The following is a 25,181-nucleotide window of genomic DNA, read 5'->3' as shown; positions in this document are numbered from 1 at the left end:
CTTGCCGATTTGATTTTTTTGAGCAGCAATGCCTGGTTTCCTTAGTCTAGATAAAATCTTCAACCAACTAGTCAGTTTTGGGAGAAATGATACCCTATTCTAGACCCAAATGATCTGATTTATATACCCTATCCTAGAGTAAACTGCTTGAAAACCATACCCTTCACAGCGGCACATACCTATATAGCCCATATATGGCAGTGCCCCCCCCCCCGGGGGGGGGCTTTACTAACCTCCTTCGGATAATAAGTCAGCCCTATTGTTAGGCACGATTATGTTCACTATAGGGCGCACTACAGCATGGGCCTCAGAGATGGGAGAAGGTCGTGTTCCTTGATGTAAGGTCACGTGAGTGTCATCTTTAGGCTTCTCCTGGTCTCGTCCGTCAGGATGATTTTCAACTGAAAGTAACACTTTGATTAGAATCGAGTTTCTTGTCACACTGATACTAGAATTGAGGATGAGAGACAAGATCATACAGCAAGGAGTTCACATTTCCTATTCCTAAGTCTGCAAGGTATGTCTGTTTTGAACCGGTGGGGGCCATTCAGTAATAAATAATAAAAACAATTTTTAAACAGGGTGCATTTATACAAATCAAAATACGTAAAAAACTGAGATTGGAGCAGTCTGTGTTATAGAGGAAGAGATTATATCAGTTATGGTTTGTCTGGAATAAAGCGACCTGTACTATAAAACTATCCCGTATGGAGGTTTCCGTAATGAAAGGCTTGACTAAAGTTAGAATAGATCTCGCTGCACTCTTAAATATTTCAACACACTATCAAAAAGAACAAAAAAGATGCTGTATTCTTTGCAGAAAGAACAGATTAATCTTAGTGTTAACAATCGGGTAAAACGTGAACTGGTCATTCATTGTAAAAATATGTCAGTCGTGCGTAATGTGGTTCCGGGAAAATGACTATCACGAATTTAGTATACACCTGATTGAAAGAGCATTGTCCTAAAAAAAGAATAAACCATGAATAATTGGACTTTACGGAATTATGGGAAGACGGAAGAGGTTTGTGCATGATTAATATTCAAGATTGTTTCCTCGTAGCGTTTATGATCACAGATCAGCCGAAGTTGAGGTTTAGAAAAATATTGAAACTGTCCAAGCTTTCCTAAACGTAACTAAGGAAGAAAACAAAAGAAAATTTGAACGATATGCGCTTCAACATCATCCAAACAGCCCATAAACCTAGTCTTTAAAGTTCGCCTGCAGCATGCTGATCACGTTAATCGCTTTAAAATCACTGTGTCGTATCGTTTATGGTTTACACTTTTAATTTTCTTGACAATGTCTTTTCAATCACATGTATACGAACTCTCCTGATCACGTGCTCCTGGTACAAACCATAAAAACTGGAAAAAAAAACTATGTGACTAAAGGGGAAGATATCTTTATCAGTCGCTGTACAAACCCACCTTTGGTCTCTTGACGACCGACTTCTACATGTTGGGAGGAGGAAGGTATGCTTACACTACTTGCCCCTCCAGGGTAGAGAGAGGAAATTGGTATGACAATCTTGTCCGGGCCGTACTGGGGCACGGGATTCGGCGGAGGCATGCCCAGATCTTTTGTTACGTACACGGTGGTTTGTTGTTGGCTGTGAACTGGATGCTGAGCATGAAGTTCGGGTTCGTTTGAAGGGTTCGGAAAAATGGCTGACGCTTTTGGTGGCAGTAATTCTGAAACAGGAGAAAAACATATACCTAAATGGTCACGACAAGGAGAGTTTGGTACAATCATTAGACTAACTTCCGAGATTTGATGATGTTTTTCAAACCTGGTTTCTGCTCCACAACCAGAAGTCTTTTCGTTAAGTCTGCCAACGCTGTTTCCAGAACGGTAACCTCGCTTTCCAGTTTGAAAACTTTTTTCTCCAACTTGCGAACTTTTTCATCGTCTTGATTTGCGTAAACAAAACTTGATCCTTTCGGCCCTGGTATGCAAAGACATCCCAATATCAGTTGGATAATTCCAACACTCAGTTCCCAGGCCACTCGCAACGCTCAACCAGCTTATTTCCGGCCCTCTATGGCTTAGCTCTGGCACCTCCCCAGTCTCCCCTTATCGCATTTAACATTTTTCCTATTAAAGACGACTGAAGATGACTGCAAAAAGGCGGCAAAAAGTATTGATTGCGTTTGTGGGAAGTAGCACCCAATTTCAAGAAATGAGTAGCATCTGGCTTGGGGGAGCTAGTTCAGTCCAACTGTGTTAAAATAAAATACAATTGGTTACTGTGCTTGGCCAGTGCTTTTGTACTCTTCATTTGCATATTGTGTTCGTGCTCCCTGGAATTTATATTCACAAACTCTAATTTGAATATTGTGAACTCTGAAGGCACAACGATGTGTGCACACCGAGCGGAATGATTGATGTTAACGTCAGTTTCAAGTCGCGAAGGAAGCTCTGAAGAGGTTATAGACGGAGTATAAGCGATTTCTAATGGTCATCTGTGCTAACTAGAGGCAAAGAAAGCAAAGATTCGATCATACCGCTGTCCGTTCTGAAGATCAACGGCGGAAAAGCGATGAAACACGAAGAAGATTACTCGTACCTTAAAGAAAAGGTACGTGTACATAGCAAGGAGCTACGCAATGACTACACTGAAAACTACCGAATGTTCAACTTTGTTAAGGCCTGACCAAGCGCATGCAACATTTTGACGCAGCATATTACAACAGTGTTGCGCACAACATGTTAAACACGCTTCGCCACCCTGTTGTTATTAAAAAGCTAGCAAAGCCACTCTTTCCCACAATCCAGTCAGTATACGTAAGCGTGCATCATAATCCAATGATGTACGCTTATGGCGAGAGCAAAGTTCACTTTGCTCTGAGATTGAATTCTCTTTCTGTAGGCAGTACGTCATGCGTTTAGCTTAATTTATTCACTTATTATAAATATATATAAAATAATAATTCATGGCAGGATCAATATAAACATAGTAATAGTTTAGAAGAAGCTAGAATTGCTCTAAGCTGCTCTTCGAGCAACTTTTACACTTCTTGAGCGCTTTCCAAACTTCCCGCATGCATCATAACCCGATGATAAACGCGAAAGCACGAATCAATTGCTAAATGTGCATCAGATGCCCCTTCACAACATCTCACTAAACCATATTCAAAGATGCTGCATCGAAATGAGCGCACGTTTGATCCGGTCTTTAACTTTCTTAACTGCTTTATATGTCGCGGTCCAGTAATCAGTTGGTAGTGAAAACTTTGATTTTAAATTTGATTTTTCTTAGCGACAGATGTAAGTTTCTCAAAAAAAAAATGTTCTCTTTCGCAAGTGTGTCGCGGACTGAATCACACCAGTTTAAAAGACGCGCTCTTGCAAAAAATGTGGTTGTCATGTCCTGTCAGAAAATTTAACTGCTGAATACGTGCGAAAATAGGTGAGATCATTATGTCGACATAATATCAAAAGTTATCAAATCTTCCCAACTATTGAGGGAATGTTTCCTAACTGCTCACTTGAATGCTATACAACTGTGGTCCTGGATATGAAGTGCTATATCACCGCAACAACCCCAACCCCATACCAGCAATGCGTACAAAAATATGTTATACGCCTCAAACAGGGCCTTACAACAACGGCCCTTGTCTTACACGGGAAAGCTGACTTAAAGATTTGTGTCTTAATCTGGAAGATTTTGAAAGTCCCCAATGGGACACCCCTGCTACAATATGCCCTACAAACATTCTCCCTCCCACCTGGGACACACCCCAGCAACAGCCATTAAAACTGTTTGGGGAATTGAAACCGTTTTGAATGAATTCTCTTTACAACTTCTGACGTTTTCCAATAATTTGTTGTCCAATCTGAAGCAAAACGATCTCCCCGGAACGTGTCACGTAAGCATCAAAATACGTCACGATACATCGTCCCTCTTGAAGCCTAGTTCACTCTGTGACATAACGACGTAACGACATAAACATAACGGCATAGGAAGGACGTTATGTCGTCATGTTTGCAGTGTGAACATCCTTACATAATAACATAACATAATAGCAACATAAGCCAAGTTCACACTAGTGACATAAAGACATTAGAAGGATGTTATGTCGTCATGTTTGCAGTGTGAACATCCTTACATAATAACATAACATGATAGCAACATAAGCCAAGTTCACACTAGCGACATAAAGACATTAGGATGTTATGTCGTCATGTTTGCAGTGTGAACATCCTTACATAATAACATAACATAATAGCAACATAAGCCAAGTTCACACTAGCGACATACAGACATTAGAAGGATGTTATGTCGTCATGTTTGCAGTGTGAACATCCTTACATAATAACATAACATAATAGCAACATAAGCCAAGTTCACACTAGCGACATAAAGACATTAGAAGGATGTTATGTCGTCATGTTTGCAGTGTGAACATCCTTACATAATAACATAACGTAATAGCAACATAAGCCAAGTTAACACTAGCGACATAAAGACATCAGAAGGACGTTATGTCGTCATGTTTGCAGTGTGAACATCCTGAAATACTGATACAATAGCAAGATAACAGCATGAACATAACGACAGAGAGAAAAAAAACAGAGAGAAAGAAAAAAACAAAAATAAAATAACGACATAAGGAGAAACAAATCATCTTTTGTATATTTGTATAAATTTTGTATAAATATTCGTTATTGTTATTGTTATTATAATTATTATTACTATTATTATTATTATTATTATTATTATTATTTTCCTCATGATTTATGTCAATGTTCACATTACCGACATAAGCAATAGGCCACAATCGATATATCAATATTCTAACATGACTCCGAGGCTTTCAGGACAAACGTCTATATTTGGTGTTGTTTTCTTTGTATCCAAGTCTCTTTTGGGAATTGAGAGACAAAAGAAACTCAAAAACGTTGCAATTTTGAGCCGAAACCCTCGGAGCGATGTTAGAATATTGATATATTGAACGCGGCCTATTACGTCGTTAAGTCATTATGTCGTTATGTCGGTGTATCGCTAATGTGAACCAGGACTTAGAGACGGGTTTCGACCGAACATTTACTGTTTTCGTTCCCCCAGCAACAATTCGGACCCAACAAGTTACACGCAGATGTACGGAGTGAGTACCTTGCACGATCTGTTTAATGCTGTATGTGTTATCGTCATTGGACGTCGTTAGAAGTGAAGTGGGAGGAGTTCGAGACGTCAATACATCAACTATCAGTATAAAAATGATTGATGGGTGTCAGTTTACGTCAAAAATATCATTCGTATGTCAGTCATGTAAAGTAGCAAAAAATGTGTGATACCATAACTCTGAACCCCTTTTAATTTAGTTTTACATGCAAGCAAAAAATATCAAAGAAATTCGCAAGTTTTGTGCAAAGTGAAAAATCAATAAAAAGATCTGCACAATTCACATACAAACAAAAACATGCAAAAAAAAATTCACAAGTTGTGTGCAAAGTGCAAAATCAACAAAGAGACATGCACACGTTACATGCAAACAAAAAATACAAAAGAAATTTACAAGTTAGGGGCAATGTGAAAAATCAGCAAAAAGATATGCACAAGTCACATGCAAACAAAAAATACAAATGGAATTTACAAGTTGTGTGCAAAGCACAAAATCAACGAAAAGATATGCACAAGTTACATGCAAACAAAAAATGCAAAAGAAATTCACAAGTTTTGTGCAAAGTGCAAAATCAACAAAAAGATATGCACAAGTTACATGCAACCAAAAAAATGCAAAAGAAATTTACAAGTTGAGTGCAACGTAAAAAATTAACAAAAAGACTACACAAGTTTCATGCGAACAAAGAAATACTATAGACAAGCACATAGTGAAAAATAAACAAATAGAACTCCACAAGTTTTGTGTTAAGTGACAAATCAAAGTTTGCGCAAAGTGAGAATCCAACAGACCAATGCACAGGTTTTGCGCATCGAAAAAGAAGACAGCAGACAAACGAAAATTAAGTAACAAGAAATGATACAAAATACAATGATACAAAATGAAGAAAAAAAGGTTAACACGAATAGCAATAGGAAATGAGATACAGACAAAGAAGACCATAGAATTCGATCATCAAAAGTGTCCTTTGTCTAATAAAATGTTCTGGTTAATTGATCAGCAACTTCCCTTTGATCATTTTCAGTTGCCTGAATAAACCTTACCTTGTTGAGGTTTTGAAGGCCTTATGTCCTCGTCCGTCGCGTCTGTTGGCTTTGGGTCAGTCCCTGACGAAATATTTTGTATTTTAGTCGGATCTTTTTTGTCATCGTTTTTGGAATTTTCTGCGGTTCAAAAATATTACCATGTTTATTACAATAGGGTTATAGGGTCGCTATAGGCTAGTCTGCGACAAGTAAGACCTCTGTGCTATTTCTCAATTCGTTACTGATAAAACGCGCATTAGAAATTTATTCCCGAATTCGTATTGTCATTTTGGAGGTTGTGAGATTTTGAAAACGTATAAAATATTTGAGGAACGATTTCAAAACACCTGAGGGAATCAAAGACTGCACACAGATGTTTGTTTACTCCTCGCAAGGGCATCTTAAAAAGATAATGATGATTTGAAAATTTGCGGATACTGACACTGTTCAACTCACAAGCATCGGCCATTTCAACAAAGTTCAGTCATACTTGCTACACCATATCTAAACGCTGTCTACATGAACTGATCATGAGGGGCACCCGCGTTGTATTAATACAATAACAAGACAGTTTGATTTTAAAGGAGCTCTGTCACGATATTTTGAGTGATTCTGGACATGCACAAAGTTACCTTTAATCAAAGGAAAGTTGAAAGTAATAGTTTTCTAAGATAGATAAACACCAAAGAGATAATAATAAACCACAAAGGAACATGGATGGTTAAGGATGGTGAAGATTGACACGGATAACAAACCACGAACTTGAAAAATTTAGTCTAAACATTTCAAGATGCGCAAACCGTGACGTAGCTCTTTTAAACTAAGACAAAATGTTTTTAAAAGATAACTGCGTATGACTATCAAGCGAACGCTCATCTCTGGTTTCCGTAGCATGAGCAACCAGCAGTATTTCTTACCCTCCCCTCCCCCTCTCGCTCCGGTTGGTGGGGTGCTAGTCAAATCGCAGGAATACTTTCAGTATTAACTTCGCTGGAGCCTTTTTATAGATGTAGATGGCACGAGGCACTGTGATAGTGAGATGTCTCGGCCAAGAATACAACACAATAACTCACTAGAGTCATGTGTGGTTGCCATTAGGCCACGGCGCTTACCCTATTGTTTAATTAATTGGCGAGTAGAAATAAGTTTAAAATAAGGATTGCTTTAATATAATAAGCCTCTAATCCTTGGAGTAAGGTGAGTCTCTTAAACTCTCGTCTTGGGAGAACTAACTTTTTGTTTTAAATAGTAGAGTTAAATCATCACTGATAGTTGTAACGTTTAACTTAGGTTTTTTGAAAGCCTTGATATGTTTTAGAATTGAATACCTATTACTTGCGAAGGAATTTTTTTTCTTCAAATATGCTTTGTCTTGCCTTCGAATGTCTATACTTGGAAAGCCAAACAGCAGGTGTAGAAATAAATCTTGCACGGATATCAACAGTGCTGATAAATGTTAACACAAAATGTCTTTTGACTAGAGGTTGCTCAGGTTGTCGAAACGTCAGTCACCGACAAGAGTCCTTTCCAAGAAAAACCCATCCGAACATGTTCCAGCCATTTTTTTTGACGCAGATCTATAGATACAAGTTAAAAAAGGTTTTGGGAAGAACCTTGGTAGTGATTGAGAAACTAACCTTAATGTAAAACCTACGTCATCTCATAACAATTTTATAGGAACCGTGTACCTTGTGTTGTCATATGATGACCTTTCGATTGCCGCTCTTCTTCCTTGGTTCTCCTTGAGGCCTGGGTAACATGTTTGGAGTTTGGTTGCGTCTTCACTTTTTTGAAATGTGCTAAACAGAAAACAGAACATATCAGATAACACAGTGAAAAAAAATAAATAAATAAAAAAACCGAGGAAAACGAACATATCATTTTGGAATTCAGATCTGCATGCTTCAAAACCCGAAAGAAGGGTTTAGGAGTCTGTAGTTTTATCTAAATTGGGGAGAAAGTTTGGCGATATCTTGGTACACGGGTACCCCACCATGTTTGACGCACAGTCGAATAAAAACGAGGAACATAATTGCATTTTTACTTCCTGTTATATGTTGATAACGTCCTCTACTTTCAATAAACCTTAAGAACATACTTCACGGAAAAATGGAAAAGCAGGAGAAATTATCGGTTTTGACGTCGCTCTTGTGTAGAGTACCTGAGCTTTTCGAATGAAATTTCAAGTTATTAACCTTGTTTAGTTTCGTTGTTGATCTTTCAGATGTTATTAACAGCTGACTGGATTGATTATGTGAACTAAGAGGCACACGTTTGGGAGAATTTGGAACTTGATTGAAAACAGGTTCGGCTGACTCACTCTTTGGGACAGGTGTTGCATTTCTTCCTGTTCCTGATGTTCTGCCAGCTTTTGTTTCATGTGCCACATCACTATCTGGATCACGAGTCACACCATTTCCTGGATCATGTTGCACCCCACTTCCAGGATAATGTGTCACGCCACTTCCTAAATCATGTGTCACGACACTTCCTGGATCATGTGTCAGACCACTTCCTGGAGCATCCGTCACAGCAATTCCTGGAGCCTGTGCCACAGCACTCCCTGGATCATGTGTCACGCCACTTCCTGGATCATGTCTCAATCTTCTTTCTGATCCATGTCTCGTGGCTCCCTCAGCATGCATCGTACCATTTTCTCGATCATTTTTACTGGTCTCTTTCTCAATCCTGGGATTTCCAGGCATATCGTTGTGACTACTAATTGATTCTGCAGGAGAAATTCTGTGATCCTTTCTACTGACCTTTAGGGATTTTTCGTGTGGATGGTGTATGTCTTTTTGAGGATTTTCGGAGTCTTTTTCAGCCGATTGCGCAAGTTTGATGGACGTTGAATTTTGAATCACTGAAGAAGAAGTGTCTGCATTGACTTTCTGCTTGATACTCTTTATTTTTGTGTTGATCTCAGTATTGCTCCTGCCCTGCAAAGTCCGAATTTCTGCAATGGACTGATCTGCAATTAAATCAAAATAAAAGGCTTAAATAAGATTTTTTTGCAGTTGCGATAGTTTAACATAAAACTGGTTATAAATTACCATATTCACTACTATACAGTGGTACAAATTGTAAAAAAGTCCATTTTACAAAAAATGAACCCGTTAAAATAGTCTTTCAAAATCTGGTTCAAAAATAAATTATGGAAGCTTCTAGCTACGGTTGCAATAAAGAAGAATTAAACCAAAACTGTCCACCACTACTACTACACTAACTTGCCCTCCGTTTCAAGAGCTTCGTTGTTGACAGGTTTTAAAACAGATGTTTTTTGTCCCCCAAACAGTTTACTATCGACAGAAAAAAAGGCGCGCTTTAGAATTGGCATATTTCTATTATCTTCCTGATAAACAACTCTCTGTAGCAATATGGGTCAGACATACCGTTCTTTAAGTTGTCGTGATTATCGACTGGGTGTTTCTTTAAATTGTGAAATTCAGCATCTTCTTTGCCTTTTTTAAACCCTTCGCCATTAATTGTAGCTCCTTGAGAATGATTCAAACGTTCCAACGTATTTGTTGGTAAAATCTTCACGTTTTCTAGTCTTTTCTTGTTTGGAAGATCATTTCTTGAATTACTCAAACCTTTGACAGGTTGTTTTGTGTTTACTTTATCCATCATTTTGTCCACTGGTTGCTTTGAAATTTCATCCAGAGCATTCCGCATCCGTTCACTCTCAATATGCGAACGTTCATTGCCTTCGGAGCCAGCATTGTGATTTTGTGAACTTTCAGAGTCTATGTCAGACGGAATTATATCTTTCTTTGTGACTTGAGTATTTTCCTTTGGAATTGTTTTGTTTGCTTTGGAAGAATCGAGAGCACCTGCGTTCTTCAATGTCTCACCAGGATCATTTTGTAACTGTTTCAGATGTTTCCGTTCTTCTTGAACGTTGGTAGCAGTCACTGAACTAGTCGTTGGTCCAGCTCTTTTATGAAAGATGTTACTGGAGGAAGTATTCATTTTCTGTTCCTTGCTATAAACAATCGAACTTTCAATCTTTTTCAGGACAGAACTGGCATCTAAATCTTTTTTTGCTATCTGCGTGTTCTTTGGAAACGTACTCTTAAGAGTTTTGCCATTTAGATTTTGTTGAGGTGTGTCTTTATTCACTTCCTTGTGATTCTCGCTTGTTGTTGTAATACTCGTTTTGTTCTGTTTCGATTTCTCCTCTTTTCCAGTCAAGTTTACAATAATCTTCTCAGCCTTTGTTGAGGTGGTTGTTCGAACGCTAGTACTTGTACCATGATCAGTTCCTTTGGCATTTGACATTTCTTTGTCCCCTTTAATGGTTTCTTGACTGTTTGCACCATTACTTACAACGTCAAGTTTATGAAGGTTTGAATTCTTTTTATCCAATACACTTGCTCTTTTCTTGTCGTTTCCACCAGCTGAACTTGATTTAGACGAAGCCATAACTTTATCTGAATCAGCTTTAGAATTTGTTTCATTATCCAATTTTACATTACGTTGCGTTTCCAAAGCGTTCTCTTCAGAACTGGAAGTAGTATTTTGATTCCAATGCGAAGTCCTGTTCTTTCTCAAGAAGTTTATTTTTAGCGTTTCCAACATTCTCGTTTTACCGGTTTTGTTACCTGCAACATTTGACCTTTTAGAGACCATCTCTTGAGTGACATTGTTCACTGAAGTCGAACTGTTTTCGTTGTTTCGACTTTCAGTGTTAGTCCTTGAGTTCTTATCGTTTTCAATAAATTGTTCTGTACTTTGTTTAGAATGTCCCACAGGTACTTGTTTATTCGTTTCTTCCAGTACGTGCGCGACTCCACTCTGTGACTGCGTGACACTGTTACTCACATTATAGTTTGGTATCTGGTCACCGTTCGTGTTTACTTCCGTTTGGTTTCTTTTACTATTATTGTCACCCGCGTGTTGCGTCACTTCAAGTTCAGTATGAGATAAATTTGTTTCTTTGATCTTTCCAACATCGCCCACATAATTTTTGACAGCCTTTTTCTCGTTATCTCTAGAATCCAGGCTACTATTGGTGTCTGGAATATGCTCACTTCTCTTTGTTGTAGAGTTTTTGTTTTTGATGTTCGACACAACCATCGATCTTGTATCAACAGCTCTAGAACTCTTCTCCTTTTTGTCAGTTATGTTTTGTTTTGCGCTTCCTGCTAATGTTTCCTGCGCCAACGAAGAATTATTACTTTGTCCAGGGACTCGCTTTGGGTTCCTCTGAATTGAAGTTTGTTGTATGACTTTTGAATCATTCGCTTTTCCGCTGAAAAACGACACCTTGACCTTCTCAACGGGTGCTCTTTCTCCTGAAAATGGTACAAAACGATGTGTTTTAACCTACTGTACGTTACAAGATGGGTGTAGCAGTGTTTAGTCAGCGTACTTCAATCTGCTGAATGCTGCTTTTAAAACCTTCAGCTTATACGTTTATTTAGATTTGGGGTTTTAAAGTAGTCTTCTAACAAGGGAGAAGGATGGGAGCCTTGTCAGTATTACCGCCTATTCAGTTTGTATATGTAATTTATCAATTTACTACATTTCTGCGTTACGATAATTCAAATCACAGCGTAAAACTTGCAAAACGCCTAAAAATGAAATCAGTTGAAGGCTCTCATGAACGGTAAAATAAAAAACGCAAAAAGAACATATTTGTAGATTTTTCGCGATTGGATTGGCAAGAAAGGAAAGTGATATAATTCTATAAAGAGGGTGGCTTCCTATAAAATGCGCGAGTTATTTGTGGAACTATACAGTATAGCTAGCTGAAACCATGCTGTATGCTATATAACTTACTTTTCGTAGATGGCAAAGTTTTCGCTTCCTTGGAGGTATTTTTTCTAAAATCAATACTCAGTCGCTCGACTGACGGACCTGAAAATTTGTAATGTGAAATAAATTATACTTGTACTTTATATAAGTCGATTTAAGGCATACTAAAACCTCTAGTATGCTTATACTAAAACCTTTAATTACACTCTGGCTGTAACTTAAGCTTTCAGGACAGAATGCAATCTTCCGACGGTCGAGTGAGGCTGTTTAGCGGTATGGGGCTTGAGGCGCTAATTCACCATAGTCACTTAGGCACCTTATACAAATGCTAATTGGTAGACCTAAACTCTGATAAACGCTCGGGGATGGTGTGCATGGGAAGGTTCGCAGCTTTTATCCGAAGAAATATTTCTCGTATCTCGCCCATTTGTGTCAAATGATCCCATGCTCTCCTAGTGGTAGCTTTTCTTCTGTGAGACGAAGAGTTTTGGCCGGTGATAACGCATGCGCTGTACATATGCAGTCATCAACGACGAAATCAACATTCCAATGCTTTGGAAAACTTGGTATATTCTAAAAGAATGACTGAGGCAATGTCCATTTGCATGGTTCTTGGTTCAATTCTGTTATTTATTTGCTAGCAATGTTTTACTTTCCCCTTCCAAAAACAAACAAACAAACAAACAAACAAACAAAACAAAACAAACAAAATGAAAAAAAAAAAAAAAAAAAGAAAAGAAATTGACTGAGACAGGTGCCTCGATTTACTACATACTGGCTACGATCCAGCCAGTTGCTTTAGAGAATTTACCTGTATGATTATGAATTGTGGCTGGGCTGTGATCGGGTTCTGTTGAACCTTCGTCCTTAAAAGTTGTCCACCCACTGCTACTAAGATCCACAACTGTAAAGTGCAAAACAATTCACAAGAATAAAAAGACAAAAGATACATAAAAATATCCATTGACCGGATTTACTCTAATCGTAATTAACCACTCAAAACTTGTCGCAGTATGTGACAACCATCATATTGTGTCACGAACGTTACATACGTGTGATTTTGTCAAGTAGCTTCACGGCTGAAGACTTTTTCCAAAAATTTCAGTCATGCTTAAGATTATGATCAGCCACAGGATTGGGATGGGAATCTGTCTTTGTTGTTAAAGTTAAGAAGCATTTGTTGTTGAATCTTGAAAGTTATATTAATTGTGAGTTTCCTTTGACTTGAAGGTACGTTAATTCGTCAATCTCAAAAATATTTTTAAGACTTTCTCCCACCCGACTGTCTTAATTATCAAAACATTAAGGTGGCTCTAAGTCCTCCTACGCTTGTTTTCCTTAGTGTGTTTATCTTAAAATGCTGATTTTAATTCAATAATTAAACAATGGGTTTACCAGGTTTGTTTTCGAGTTATTAGCACTTAAAATTTTTGGTTTTCTTTCCTTATTTGATTTAAATACTACAGTGTTGTTATAGTAACCCGTGTCAGGCAAATGACCAATGCTTGGGAATTCGTTTGATGCTCGTTTTTTGTGGCATCAAATACTGTAGTATGACAGCCTTGATCCATCAAACTGGAAGGATTAAGAGCCGGAAAGTGCTGAAAACCATTAAGCATTTGTCGTAATATTGGGCTATAGTTAAACAACTGGCTTAACTACTCTCCAAACCGAAAGAAGATGGAAAATGGTGGTTCCACTCTACAGCTATATAACCAGTCGATATGTCTGTATATCTCACTTTATTCTTGAAATTGCATTAGCACCTATTGAATCAACAAGAGTAATATTTATGAATTCCACAAAGCACTAACCTGAGTTTTTGCTGAGCATACTCCCTACTTTTCGCTTGATCGCTTTGCCAGTGTTATTAATCAAATCATGAACCATCGAATGCATCACCACTTTAGCGCCTGCGTGAGAAAGATAAGATGAAGCAAGTTCTTGTAGTTCTTTCGCAGCTCAAGTTATTAAAACCTTGGGTAACTTAGGTAAATAATTAAGCTTATCGGTCTCACCTTTATGGATTACACCCTCGAGCACAAGGGAACATTTAAACAAGAGACAGAGAGAATGAAGGGCAAGAGAGTTAATTCCCCATATATTGTGAAAAAATGGTAAATTCTGCAGACGAGCCAAGTGACCCATCAGACCGACGCTTATTTCCCGTTTCGTTAGCATGAAGCGACTAGGAATATTTCTGCTTCCCCCTGAACAGGATACTAGTCCATCACAGGGTTACCCCCAGCAGTAAGTTCGCCAGTACCTATTTATAGCGGAGAGAGGCGCTGTGAGAGTAAAATATCTTCTCAAAAAGAACAGCACAATGTCTTCGGCCAGGGCTCGAACCCGGACCACTCGATCCGGAGGCAAGAGCTCTAACCATGAGGCCGCCGTACCTCTTATCCTCCGTATAGGCCTTATGCATTATTGTCTGCATATGACTGAGTCTGGTAAAGTTGTTACGTTTGACATGAACTAATTGGCTGACCATCAAGGCATTAGATGTTAATAGTTTTGGTATTTTTTTTTATCAGTTGTCTTAACCATTACTGCCTTTCTACATCACTGTAACCGATCTCGGTGTGGTTGTGATCGTTTCGCGCTAATTCTCGAGTACGGAACGGCCGGTAAAATAAGCAATGTCCTCGATTCCTATTGGATGAACGCAAGAAAGCCTACCTACCTTTCGCCTTCCAAACTCTCCATATTCTATGCATAACTGAAATCCAAAGACCACTTAGTTGTTCAAACGTTTTGAAAGCAACGCCTAGACTTTCAGGGCCTAAGTTTAAAGAGAAAAATTACTGTGTTACAGTTAATCAACTCAAGTCGAGATATTTCAATGTTGCAATCTTGCTTAGCTTTACCAGTCATGTCTTATGCAGGCAATAATGCGAGATTGGAAATTAGCCGGACATTCAGTTTGTAGATTAAGGAATTTTTTAAAAAAACATTGATCCACCTCACCTGATCTAAGCTTTTTGGCAAACTCTTGATCTGATTTGGCTGTGAAGATAGCAAAAAACATTATTGTATTTATTTGTATCTTTTATTTCTCCACTTGACAATATTGTTAATAATCAAGTGCCCTGAAAAAGAAGGAGAAAGAGCAAAAACATTGTTATGAGTCATTAATTATCAATTTTCAATTGATTAGTGTAGAAATACCTTTCTTTAACTTCTTCATCACATCAATTGCATCGCCAACTGAAATAAGAAAATGGCAAAATAGCAAATTAACCGTTCAATCAGTTTATGGATAAAGGAATCCTGCCATTCTGAGATTGGGTTCATTTGCATTCTTAACATATTCCCGATAGACCTTATAAAAGCCGAGTCTATGGTCACTCAAAATTTGTATTGCAAAATTATTGCAGATAAAACAAAACAAATTGTGAGGTTATAATGATTACGAGACTGGCTGCTAATTGACTGAATAGAATCTTGAATAAAAATATCTTTGGCTCAAGTAGAGTTGAGATAATTATTTGTTCTTTTTTGGTTAAAGAGCGTTTCCCATTACCATCGTTTTTCAGTATTCTAAAGAGAGGACATGGATCTTTGTGATCCATTCAATGGTCAGTCTTGCGTTCGATCAGTTGTATCCACTAGATGATTTAAAAGACTTTGTTTGGGACCTAGTGCTGACAAGGCCTGAGATCGCGTTTTCCAAAGGATCTCGAGCACGCACGGTTAGCAAAGCAAACAAAGAAAAACAAAAACAAAAATCAACAGCAACAAAAACAACAACAGCTGACACTCGCATTGTCTTGCGTAAGTAAAGGCCTTTCAATTTTATTTTGTTAAATGATGCCCTAGAGCAAATGGATCAACTAAAAATAATGTTTCAGTTCTAATTCTTTACACTCACCATTTGCCAGATTCATGTTAGATTCGAAATTTTCGTAACCACTTTCTTGGTCTTGACTCCCATTCGACTTGGATTGTGACCCTTCATCATCTTGGGGCCCTCCTTTATCTTCGCCAACACCCGACGTAACGAATCTTTTGTTTGAATAAGTTCGTGAGTTTCTCGGATTCGTCCGTGGGTCCTCGTCATTGCGTCCGCGGTCGGCTGAGCTCCAACCAGAATCAAAACCAGTGAAGTTATCGTCTTCACCTGTACTTGAACCTAATGGAAAAACAAAAAATATCATATGCTGCATCCATAAGGCCATCACACGATCTACTTTTGCCTTTCCTCCAGACTATATGGCCTAGCTCAGTTCTTTTCGCACGAAAGAAAAAAAAATTACGCCAGCGTCAAAATAAACAGTTTCTCTAAAAGTTTAGACATTAGGTCTTCTTGCTTTGAGACAAAGGAAAAAGGCAACCAGAATGACCAAGGGCGAACTTTGATTATTAGCATCGATGCTTGAACATTAAAACCTGAAAGTGAGTCACAATTTGATCCTTACCACTGCTTCCGCTCCAGTCCTCCTCTTTCCAAGGCCCTTCGCCGCTGACTTCTTCACTGTTGTGTCCTGAAAAATTAGCAAGATCCAGAAGATGCATTTATCCTCAACGCCACAAAATGAAGTTACAAATATAATGATATAGGGAGAGCTTAAGCAATGATGACGGCGACCCCGCGGACAACGCCTAGTAAAACAAAAAATGAATTTATTTCTTTACCTTCGAATTTCGCAATAGTCTAGATCTGTTCACTACACCTATTGGTTCCAGAACTTGCGTAAGCTAAATATCTAAATTTCAAATGAAAATACGAAAAATTAGTCGTCATTGTTCGCTTTTTTCAAAACACTCCGAACTTCATTATTTTACGTTGTTGTTTTTGTGCAGAGCACGGCGACGAAATGTACACAGATTTATAACCCACGTGCAAGTGCGCAGTCATTGTTCTATTCATTAAACCTTTTGTTTGGTGGCGTTCTCGTTGCCTTCGCCGTCGTGGCTTGCTTAAGCTCTCTAACATCAATGCCGGGCAACCTGCAAGGCTTCATGTCATTGCTGCAAACATAATAATTAATCACCTGCAAAAAAAATGCTGTTACATTCGTCATGAGAGCCAACTAAACTTTTGTAGAAGATTTTTTTTTGCCGACTTACCTGCACAACAGCTGGGTACCAGTCCCTGTATGGCAAGAAGCAGCAGGATGACGTAGAGGCTCATACCCTCTTGCGCTGTTGATGGAACTCCCCCCGGAACAGTGATTACATGAATAGCTTTTCAGGTGGGGAAATGCTGGAAATGCTCTGGACCTAGTAGTAGAAATGAGTGATCCGCGTGAAAAAGTGTTTCCCTCGGTTTATATGTATATTGACAGCGAGAAAAGTCGTATTGATCAGGTTCGACAACAAGCAAGGATTGTTACTTTGTATTCTTAAGCAAAGCATTTCAATCTTACAGTGCTTCCCTCCTCCGAAGGTTTCAAGCAATGTGGTGGTGGTTTTTACGGCTAACGGTTGGCCTATTTTCCTTACGGTTAACAGAAATCTTAGAAATTAATTAGCTTTGATTATTATCTTAAAGTGCCACTGAAACGAAATTTTCGTAGGTGAGATTTTTGCTTAGTAATAAAGTTTCAACCTTACTTGGAAACACTGCAGACTTTTTTTTCGCATACGGTAAGCGAAAACTGCTTTTTCAGCCGTTCGAAGTTGGCTGGTTAAGCCCAAAATTGGCGGCCATCTTGACGCGGCCAAAACAGCCTAGTGACGTCAGTGGTTGTATTACTCTCATGCCGCGCTGAAAATTTAGAGTGATTATGGGAGAAGAGAATACTGTTCGAAGCCCCCCCAAAAAACATCTTAATGACATCTCAGAGCTGTAAAGCAGATAATAACAGTAGCCTTAGACATGAAGAGGTCAAGAGTCGATCCTGGGGCTTTTCAGTCCATTTAATTGGATATTTGCAGGATATTTTATGTAAGCAAGCAAACGAGTGGGAGTTGTTAGATCGCAAAATGATCGGGACTCTTGGCGAAATGGCCAGCACTCAATTAAACAATATCTACACTCATAAAGTAAAAAAGACATGAAAACAAGAGAAAGCGGCTTTTGAAAATATTATCCGGAGTTCTGCTGCACGAATCGCAGCAACAACGCTTCGAGTTTTCGAGTCGCTTCGCTTCGAGGAAACCGGACGCGTTGTGAGTTTCACCGCGGACGAGATTGTGTCACAGTGACCTTTAGTCCAGTTGTATCTGCTACATCCTACAAGTTATCACAACAACAACAATTTAGGAAACCCTGTTCTTTTATATGAGGGAGCGAATTTAAACTATAAAGGTAAACTAAGCTGCCATAACCCTACAGGTTTGTTTTTAGGAAACGAGAGAAAGCGTGACAATGTCGGCCCCGAAACGTCATATATGCAAATTGGTTCAAATTCTGTTTAATAAACCTTCGAAAGGAGTGTAAACTAGTGACGTTTTAACGAATTGCTTTGAACTTGGATACTATTAAATGAAGATCATAGACATAAGTATGTCCTAAAGAACTCAAAGTAATCCATCGGCCGTGAAATATTGCAATTGGGAGATACGTGCCAAAGAGAAGCGAAATTCCCGCTTTGTTTACACTGATACGTATGTGGCGATATGGCAAACCCCGCTGCGGATCACAATTTTCAAAGATACATTTTGTCTCCCACAAGAACTCTCACTTATTAGTATCATAAAAAGATGCCCTCTGTGTGCAAAGAAGCACTCGACTCAAAGCTTGTGGACCGTTAATAACTTCGTGATTGTGCGGATGGCTGATGCGCTTGCGGCTTGTAATGCAGTAAAGTTGCCGAGGATATATTCGAACCTTGTTAATAGACCTTAGATCAACGTGAGAATCCAAATTTCAGAACCAGGCTGGAAACAGACGACGAAATATCGTGTTTAGGCTTCAGGACGTGATATAAAAGTTGCCACACCCGTCTTCGAAATATCCAATCGAGTACTCAAGATGTTCGAAAAGTATACTGAGCTGTTCTAATCTGTAGCATTTATTTTGGTGAATCTACACTCTTTGGCGCCCTCCAACGTTTATGATGTGTATTTCCTGTCAAGGCTGGACAGAAATTACAAGGTAGAAAACTAGCAGGTATGACAATATGAAGAATAAACTTGCATAAATCAAGTGAAAACAAGAGAGAATCTATAGCGCTTCTCGCGTGAATACAACCAGTGACGTCACAAGGTCCTTAAACTCGGTTCCAGAGCCCGGACACAGTTTTGCTCCAAAAAGTCGATTTCAGTAGCTAAAAAAAACACTTTCCGTTAGGATTTGACAGAAATAAAGTTCACCATTATTTTAAGCACGTTTGAAACTATAAACTGGGCAAATAAAAGAGAGTACGAAAATTTCGTTTCAGTGGCACTTTAAAGTTTAAAAGCAACTTTCTTCCTTTAAAAAGTTAAAATTTATTTTTATTTCGGTAAAACATATTTAAGGTCTTTAGATCATTCCGGGATAGAAAAAGTTTTTATTATAAGAATTGTGGACTAATAAGCTCACAAGCTACAAGACGAAACTTAACAAAAAAACTTTTGACAAAAGATGTCGAGATTTTCACTTTCGTGGTTATTTTACGGTTAGTATTTTTTACGCTAGCGATTAAAATTTATAAATATTTTGGCCCGTTTTTACGGCTAACGGTCAATGCCATTCAGACCCTCTTCTCTCAGGAGTTTGAATGTGTACTGGTAATCTGTTTTACTTACGACAACTGTCAGAGTACTGAGAATTTTCTGTCATGGGCTTTAAAGCATCCCATCTAGGGAACCGGAAGGGCCTCAAATGGCATTTTTTTTGGTGGCTTCACACCGCAGAAATCGAAGTTAAGTGTCTGTACTTGTAAACCAATTTTAAAACTGTTCAAATCCAGTTGATTGGAACAAAGCTCCTGGCTATTTATTTACCTGTGATGTTTTGGTAGACACAAGGAATCAATCGTCAAATCGTTCGTCTAGGCCTCGTTGGTTAAGCTCTAAAAATTGTCTCTTCTCCCGGCGTCAAGATGCCGACCGTTTGATTTTCAGGCATCAAGAAATTGGTTCTTCTTTGTTCTAAGGACTCGCTGCTCGATCTGATGAAATGCAATCGCGTCGTGAATAACTTTACAAGTAGAAAATGTTTGTCTTAAACATTCCACTTGTTTTCTAGTTGGTTACGTCTCCGTGTAGTGGAAAGAAAAATTCACCCATGTGTTAAGTTCAAACCAACCTAATCGTCGCCACGAGTGATGACCTAGATTCAGGTCATTTGCCCTGAGTAAGAGAAAGCGCGTTTTATGTTTTTTGAAATAAAGGAAGAATTATGGTTCAGTCGCGTTTTAAACATAACGGAGGTTAGAATTTTAGGTAAAGAATGGCTAGAAGTACGAATTTGAACATTATGAATGGAAGATCAGTACACTCTTACCTGATCGTACTGAAATTTTTAAACGAAAACCATTTTCATTTGATTTCGCTGAATTTTTCCATTTAGAGCGTTTTAACATTAGCTGAATTTTCTCCATCGTGCCTACTGACAAAAAAGAACAAATAAACCAAAAATATTAATGAAGATATTTCAGCCGTAGAAAATAACGTGAACGATTAAATTTGTAGTCAAAAGTACGCCAAGTACGTTGTCTACCGCGTTTTTTAGCCAAACGCAAACAAACATAAACAAAAGTGGAAAACTCTTCAAACTATTGAAAGTCTTTCTATTTTTTCCTCCACTGCGACGTCAGTGCCTTTTAGGTTATGAGCTGTTTTGTGAAGCAATATCGATATCCAATATACACCATTGACTAGTGTAAGAGCTAATGTTCAGAGCTCCTCATTATTTAGAAACACAAAGGATTCCCGTCAAAACCGAGTCAACAGTGAAAAATCAAAACAATTTTCTACCATTTTCTCGTGCCGAATACACTGACTGATCGGTGTTGTTTGTAGCTGTCAACGAAGAATCGCATTTTAAACTTTGAATGGCAACAAAATGTTTCACTTACGATTTGTTCGAAACGTGCGAACAATTTCAATCTCTACCGGGCTTCACTCGGAGACGAAAAATCCTGGAAAACAACTTAACTATCGAAACGATTAGCTACCTGGCGTTTGAATCCAATTCAGTATATAACCCCCTAAGGTTCTCACTGTAGTACCTTAAGCACGCACTTGAGATCTGAACAAGACGACCATCGTTCTTGATTTATGCCGTTAACTGTTGCCTAGCATTGTATTTATATTTTTTATTCATTCGATCATCTATGCTTCTTGATTCTAATTTTGCAAACAAAGGAACCTGCAATGAAACCCGTCGCTCAGTGTTCGCTTGTGGTTTTCTTTTATCTGTTCGTGACTCTTATAAATCGTGGGCGATCCTTTGTTGATTAACAAAGTGACGAGACAACGACGTTCCCGCTACAGAATTCTAAATTACAAGAAATTGATCTACTGTTTTTCTTGTTTACACCTGTTTCTATGGAACTAGGGTTCGAAACCTTCATTACAAGTAACTTAACATCGAGCTCTTTTGTGAGATACAAGTAGACTTAGTTTTGACGAGTGATAAAACTTCTGATGCTACATATAATCAGATAAACGTTAAATTGAGTCATTGGTCCTACGATGTCCTCACCAATTCAATTTTCCAGGAAATTGTTGAATTTTGGAAATATCTGGAAAGGATCTCCAGAACAGCTTTTGACCTCGGGGCTGTAAAAATTAAATGTTTGATTCGTTAATGTCACTCTGCAAACAAAGGCCACAAAAGAACAAGCAAACGTTAATGTTTTGTCTTCATTAAGCAGGTTTCTTTTTATCTTTTGTTTGTGATCGGTTCGAATGGTATACGATTGTTTTTTGGTTGACAACAAACGTCGTGTTCGCTTCAAGTCCTTTGAACAGACATCGACAAGGATCCTGTGCTGGTCACGGCTTACTGTTGTGGAGAAATATGTTTGGCATCTTCTTCAGGATCTGATTCATATTGGCTTCGGAAAGAAAAAAAGATTAAAAGCTATGCGTTTTTAGATACAATACGTTGTCTTTAGGCAAAATTGTCAACGAGCACTTGTGCAGGGTATATCTAGAACGGAACTTAAACTTAAGAATCCTGCACACAGCATTCTGCACAAAGGGAAAAAATTCTTGAATGGACACACCATCTTAGCACAGTCATTCAAGAAGAGCCTGCCAAAATTACCGGCGAAATTTAAAAGCGTCCTATTACACCACTTGACCACGGAGCTATTTTAAAGAGTAATCTTCAATACTTCAATCTGAATCTGCTACAAAAGACAACGCAATGTGTTTACCGTGGGATTCCCATTTATCCGTTTATTCGTGGTTCGTTTGAATGGTGGGTGCTTCTGTGTTTGACAAGAAGTTTTTCGCTTTATTTGTTCAGGCGTTGACAAGCTGAGAACCTTAAAATAGGTAGTTCACTAATTCAAGCCAGGTGTGAAACGAAAAAAAGGCCTTTATTGTACATGTACGTGATCTAATAAGGAAGCGCGATCTGGAAATGGTACCTTCAGACCCATTGATCAGCGGGTTACGGGGTCAAATAATACAGTACCTAATGCTAGTCATGTGTATTAAGAATACAAAATACCGGAACCACGTTATCAGCGTACTACAGCTTTAACAACGCTTTGTGGTCTATGAAGAGAAAAGACTCAGAGAATAAGGTGTAAATAATTTGCCTTCAACTATTTAATCCGTGAGAAGTGAAAACAGTATCAAAGTTATTGTTCCATAAACAAAATTTGAACAATATTAACAAAAATTAAAAACCAAAACAGATCCACAAGCTATCATTGCTGGTTGCCGAGAGGTTTAGGGGACCAAGTTTCCCATATAATGTTTTTCAAGGGTTGGGTTCCACCGGTGATCTATGCTTTACCCACAAGCTTGCAACGAAAACGGTTATTGATTGATATTATTCTTGCAGACCTAGGGAGCTGCTAACGAATGGAGCCGAGCATAGCTAAGATTCATTTAGAACTACACTTCAGCCAATAAACAGTTGTTATAACGTTTGCATTTTCAGTTCGTACTTCTGAGTCGATGAGTTTTGACTTAAGGCGCGAGAAACGTCGGTGAACACTACTTTAGCTCTTTTATACACAGAAACGTTGACGATTTCAAAATCTGGAATCCATGAATTCTATATTAGAAAAAAAAAACTGTTTTGGATGCGCTATAAGACAAAGATAAAAGTATTGTACAAGCAAAAATCGGTGCACAGGCAAATATTGTTTTAGTTCTTAGTCCTCATTTCTCGTTTGTCAATTTGCTCAGCAAGGTGGCCTGGCTACAAATTAGCGCTTAGATTTTTCTCTTCGCTTGTAACGCTGTCTGTGGACTTCGGAAAGTGTCGTACTTTTCACTGCAGCTCAGTTCTTATTTTCATTCGTTGCCTTTATTTCTCCGTTTTGCTAGGAAAACGGTTTCTGTCATCTATGCTCCATCGTCATTGTGTTTTTACGATTCCATTCATAAAAATTACTTATTTTAAAACTACTAGTGAAAGAAAATCAAAAGATGATAATCGAAGCGGCAACAAAAACAAAACTCGCGATTAAAGCACTTTTCCCGTTTCTTGTCTCGCTCGACTTACGATTTGTCTTTCGCTCCCGTTCACCTTTTCCCGGTTTAGTCTGTTTCCGTTACCGTTACCGTTAAAATGAATTATCTCATGATCTATGGCTTCAGTACCATCCGAGTTAAAAATAAATCTGCAATTGTAATATATCTCTTATCTCATCAGGATTTTAGTGCAATCATTTTAGCTGTAAATGAAAATTACTCAAGCATTCAACTGAGCGATAAAGTTGTGAACACACGAACAACAAACTACTTTTCTTTGTCAAACTCAAGTGTGCGTGTGCACAAATGAACAAAATTAATCATGTTCCCGCGATCCTTTTTTACTCTCCACAAGTGTAAATTTTCCCATAATAAGCTCTTGTTATTGAGTTGGAATTGGCAAGGAAAAAAAACCCCGCGAATCTAATAGCCGAAATCGCTTCCGGTACAGGCCTCCCTTGCAACGGTGTAAACAATTCTTGAATTTTTATATTTCGTTTATTCGGATGAAAACGTTTGATTTATTTGGAGACCATGCAATAGGAAGTCATAAATTTAGGCTCCCTTTACCAAGTTCAAAGGGCAGAGACAATATCTAAAAGATAATTTTACCCCTTTGACCTTGCAGCTGTTGTTAGTTAGATCTTTGGTACCCGTTCTAGGGGCCACTATGTTGACATGTGACGTGATCCACAGACAATAGATATTTCCCTCTAGAGATAAATTGTTTTTAAAACATTACTTTCTTGTGTTGTAACTGTGCCAGTGGCTCTTTCTTCCATATTGTTATCCCAACCTAGCGTATGAACAAAGTGGAAAAACCTGTCGAGGTGTAGACTAAACTAGAATCGGCGAAAGAATCGCCTTCAAATACCTCACACTGGTTTATTTGTTCACACGAACAGCAGTTTGTTCAAAATCAAATACGGTTTAGGATATATTACGCTAGTAGGGCAGCTTAGTGATTAAGATTTGCCGAGAGAATGACATTGAATTCGACGAGCTTGTCTTGTAAGCACGTGTAAAGTACCGGCCTATAGTAAGGCGGGTTTGTTAATTAGAGAGCTATCTATTCTTTAGTAAACACTTTAAGAGATATTGTTGTGTTATACTTACCTTTAAGGCCCTATGGTTATTGCCTTTCCTTTCTCAGTCCCGGGCCAGAATCAAGGGTCACAATTCCGAGCGGAACAATTACTTAAAAAAAAACTCGTAAACCTACTCATGGGTGGTCAGTCTTAACAAGAGAAACCTTCGCACCGTATGCCGTACGCATGGGCAACGTTGCGATTCGAGTTGCGCGCAAATGATCTCAGCGGAGTGGTATGACTTCACTTGACCCTCGAGTGATCAGACTTGTTCTACGCACTAAAGTGTCGAATAGAAGAAAACTTCGAAGACACTTTCTACACAGGGTGTGCGACATCTGATATTCTTGAAATGCGAGGCATTCAGACTCGCTCTCACCAGTCAATGATCCGTGAGGGACGCGCTGTTGGTGCGAAACGAGGAATGGAGTGAACCATCGGCGGAGACAACGGCTTTTTCAGTCTTTAATGTACTGTTTCACACACTCCATATGCGTAAGACATCAGTGATTCCGAGTGGCTCTATCAAATGGTTATACTTAAGAATCTTCGTTATGGCTATAGATCATCAGTGTTAGCAGTAATTAATATTCTGTAATATATCTTTATAATGTATGCTAAGTAGCCTTCAGAAAGCAGG

At 38.5% G+C, this 25,181-nt stretch overlaps 1 protein-coding gene across 1 annotated transcript in view; it reads right to left on the bottom strand.

Moving 5' to 3' along the window:
• The window catches only part of LOC145489739 (uncharacterized), a 27,850-nt gene extending 2,669 nt beyond the window's left edge, over nucleotides 1–25,181 (bottom strand). Inside the window, exons 1-18 of the mRNA XM_081468772.1 lie at nucleotides 24,570–25,181; nucleotides 16,989–17,141; nucleotides 16,337–16,402; nucleotides 15,790–16,050; nucleotides 15,087–15,125; nucleotides 14,886–14,924; nucleotides 14,602–14,700; nucleotides 13,730–13,828; nucleotides 12,727–12,819; nucleotides 11,940–12,017; nucleotides 9,548–11,452; nucleotides 8,476–9,126; nucleotides 7,844–7,954; nucleotides 6,174–6,293; nucleotides 5,121–5,210; nucleotides 1,794–1,949; nucleotides 1,432–1,695; nucleotides 234–401 (exon numbers count right to left, since the gene is read on the bottom strand). Coding sequence (XP_081324898.1) covers nucleotides 234–401; nucleotides 1,432–1,695; nucleotides 1,794–1,949; nucleotides 5,121–5,210; nucleotides 6,174–6,293; nucleotides 7,844–7,954; nucleotides 8,476–9,126; nucleotides 9,548–11,452; nucleotides 11,940–12,017; nucleotides 12,727–12,819; nucleotides 13,730–13,828; nucleotides 14,602–14,700; nucleotides 14,886–14,924; nucleotides 15,087–15,125; nucleotides 15,790–16,050; nucleotides 16,337–16,402; nucleotides 16,989–17,052 — 4,303 coding nt within the window. The 5' untranslated portion in view covers nucleotides 17,053–17,141; nucleotides 24,570–25,181. The remainder of the gene's footprint in view (nucleotides 1–233; nucleotides 402–1,431; nucleotides 1,696–1,793; nucleotides 1,950–5,120; nucleotides 5,211–6,173; nucleotides 6,294–7,843; nucleotides 7,955–8,475; nucleotides 9,127–9,547; nucleotides 11,453–11,939; nucleotides 12,018–12,726; nucleotides 12,820–13,729; nucleotides 13,829–14,601; nucleotides 14,701–14,885; nucleotides 14,925–15,086; nucleotides 15,126–15,789; nucleotides 16,051–16,336; nucleotides 16,403–16,988; nucleotides 17,142–24,569) is intronic.

This window comes from Orbicella franksi, chromosome 6 (genome assembly GCF_964199315.1).
Source record: "Orbicella franksi chromosome 6, jaOrbFran1.1, whole genome shotgun sequence".
NCBI lineage: Eukaryota > Metazoa > Cnidaria > Anthozoa > Scleractinia > Merulinidae > Orbicella > Orbicella franksi.
The sequence above is the reverse complement of the archived record's forward strand: the minus strand, read 5'-3'. Positions and strand labels throughout refer to the sequence as shown.